The sequence below is a fragment of the Loxodonta africana genome, chromosome 6, assembly GCF_030014295.1.
Source record: "Loxodonta africana isolate mLoxAfr1 chromosome 6, mLoxAfr1.hap2, whole genome shotgun sequence".
NCBI classification, from domain to species: domain Eukaryota; kingdom Metazoa; phylum Chordata; class Mammalia; order Proboscidea; family Elephantidae; genus Loxodonta; species Loxodonta africana.
In genome coordinates, this window is record NC_087347.1 from 67347981 (window position 1) to 67351205 (window position 3225).

The following is a 3225-nucleotide window of genomic DNA, read 5'->3' on the forward strand; positions in this document are numbered from 1 at the left end:
GTTCTAACTAATATTATTAGTTTAGGCAAAGTCAAGCAGATCCTGCTAAGGTTGTTAGAAGCAAAAATAAAGAGCCTGGCACAATGCCTTGACTGTGGCAGATTCTTAATAAGCACTTGTATTTAGTTTGGTGACAGTGATTGAAAACCGATACCTCCAGGCAAATCTTGGTAGATGTGGAATCAATATAGTTCTTTATGTACCCCATCACTATGTGATAAGCAGATCTCTCTTATAACAAGGGCTAGTTAAAAATATAAATTTGAAGTTCAGATAAAACATGGTGCTGGAAAAATAGCTTGACCACCCTCACATCCCTACTGGAAATATGGGTCAGTCATTGAAGTGTTAAACAAAGCTACAGAGTGGGAGAGATTTCCCAGGGAAGGGAGTCTGAGAAGTGGTCTGAGAGATAGAAGGAAAACTAGACAATGATGACAGAGAACATAAGGGAAATCAGAGTTCCAAGAAGGAGAGAGGGTTCTACTTTATCAAAGTATTTTTTTAATTATTAGAAACACTTATTTTGATACAGTCTGTACCATACACAACTCAGTAGAGGTTCCACTCTGCCACAGATGCATCTGTGACGTAGGAGTCCTATATTGTACAACTGGGAAATATCTCAACGATGTCTCATTTCTTATCCCAGCCAGAGTGCACACCTTCCATGTTTTTTCTATCCAATGATTGTTTCCAAATCCAGATGATCTAATGTCCTCCAACCCTGAAGAAGGCCCCAAATTGTTGATGCAGGCCTTCCAGGGTCTGCACCCCTCTTAAATCCCAGATAAGCCATGAGAGGGATGAAGCACCAGTGGACGACAAATCGACCACCCTTGAAGAGCATTTGCTTGGACTCTTTGCTCATCTTCACCATGGTGACAGGAGGGACATCACAGTGGAAACCTCTGTATTTTTCAGATAAAGCCCCGTTGTGATCAAGTCGATTCGGACACATAGTGACCCTATAGGACAGAGTAGAACTGCCCCATAGGGTTTCCAAGAAGTGGCTTGTGGGTTTGAACTGCCAACATTTTGGTTAGCAGCCTGAGCTCTTAACCACTGTGCCACCACGGGCCCCCTCTTTTTTTAGAGAGAAAATATAATTTATATTTGGTACAGTAGTGTCAAATTGAGACTGGTGGCAGGGAAGCATCAAAATAGGTAAAGGGAAAGTTAGAGTTAGGATTATGGGAAGCTGAGGAACTGCTTGTCAGTTCACCTCTGTTTTCACGAGAAATTGAAGGTATATTCATTTAATAAATATAAATAAGGTGTATTATGAAAGTTTGGGATAGCTACTGTGCTGAATGGAAGACAGAGGCAACTAAGAACAAGAAACAAAGTGTTTTAGATGGCTTTGAGAACCCAGGTGAGGCTGAACAATACAAACTGTAATGATACCGACGTATATCACTACACAAGTTCCTCTGGTAGTCCAGGTACAAATGGCAGTAGGGAAAGACTAAATTCATCCTTATTTGTAATCCAATGGTGAATCAGCAAAATTTCAAAAGACAAAGCCAATGACAGCAAAATCATATCTGAAATCCTACTCAAAACTGTCAGAAAAGTATGGACTGTATTTTAAAGCTTGAGTTGGAAATCAAGCTGCCTGGGTTCTATCACTGGCTCCACCACTAATCTGTAGCTAGATTAAGTTTCTAGTTTTCCTGACCTTTACTCTTCTGAAGGTCAACCCATCTATAAAATGAAGAAGTAGAAACTTTTAATCCTAAAATCACTTACAGGTCTAAAATCCCAAGTCTATGATTCTTCCTCTGTGACATTCTCTTATTTATTTAACAAATATATACTGATCACCCATACCACATGTGCCAAAAAGCAAAACCAAACCCAGTGCCATCGAGTCGATTCTGACTCATAGCGACCCTATAGGACAGAGTAGAACTGCCCCATAGAGTTTCCAAAGAGCTCCCGTATGTGCCAAGCACTGTTGAAAGGACAAAGGCTAAAGTAATGAATAATTACTTGTCTACATTCTAGAGAAAGAACCAACAATTACAAACTAAAATTATGTGAAATATATATATGGATATGCAATATAATTTCAAATATTAATAGATGAGATGAAGAGGAAAAAAATAATGTAATAGATAAGGACTGAAGGGGAGGAGCCTGAAACAAGGAGATAAATGAAGAACTCTCTTAGGAGATGGTGTTCGAGCTGTTGTATGACACAATCAAGAGCCAGTCATGCAAAGATATAGGGAAACGAATACACCAGGCTGAAGGAACAGCACAAAAGTTCTGAGGTGGGACTGAGCTTGGTATGTTTGAAGAAAAAAAAAAGGTCAGCATAGCTGGATCATAATTTAGGAGAAGTGTGACACAAGAGAAAGTTGATGAAGTCAACAAACACCAAATCATGTATGCAGGGCCTTGTGGGCCAAAGTAAGAAGTTTGAGTTTTAAGTGTGACCTTTTCAATTAAAAAAAAAAAAAAAACTGAGATTGACAAGAATAGAAGCCAGAAGACCAATCAGGAGATTATTCAGTGTCCCATGTGAAAGATGTAATGGCTTGGAATAGAATAGTAGTAGTGAAACCTATGAAGTTAGGATATATTTTGGAAGTAGTGGTAACAGGAATAGCTGAAAGAATGAGTGGTGGAAGGGAGACGGTGAGAGAAAGATATATCAAGAATTATGCCCAGGCCTTTGACCTTGACAATCAGAGATTTATAGGAGTCATTTTCCAAGATAGGAAAGCCTGAGTAAGGAACAGCTTTCCTAGAAATGGTGGTGACAGATTGTTTCAAGTGTTCTTCTTATACAATTTGAGTTTGATATACTTATTGACATCTAAGGGAGATAGCAGGTGTGCTGTTAGCACTGTCATTGTGTGCCATTGAGTCGATTCCAATTCATAGTGATCCTATATGATAAAGCAGAACTGCCCCATAGGGTTTTCTCCCACCGGTGTGTTCAAAACACCAACTTTTCAGTTCGTAGCCAAGTACTTAATAACCATTGCTGCCACCACTGCAGTGGGGAGGCTGGTCTAGAGATAAATAGTTGAAGGTTTTTAGCACGTAAGTTCTTCTTAAAGCCATGTAGCAAGTGAGATCATCTAGGAAAAGAGACTGGTAGATAGAGAAGACTGAATTCTAGAGCTCTCCAACATTTAGAGAATGGGCAAAGGAGGAGCAACCAGAGAAAGGAACTGAAAAGTGCTATCAGTGAAAAAAACTAAAAAAAGT

The 3225-nt window shown here is 39.3% G+C and overlaps 1 protein-coding gene across 1 annotated transcript; it reads right to left on the reverse strand.

The window, feature by feature from the left end:
- Positions 1-361: 361 nt before the first annotated feature.
- Positions 362-927, reverse strand: LOC111749476 (mitochondrial import receptor subunit TOM7 homolog). The gene has a single exon (XM_064287426.1). It carries the CDS (start codon positions 878-880, stop codon positions 680-682), a length of 201 nt encoding a protein of 66 aa, XP_064143496.1. The 5' UTR covers positions 881-927; the 3' UTR covers positions 362-679.
- Between the last annotated feature and the right edge of the window lie 2298 nt (positions 928-3225).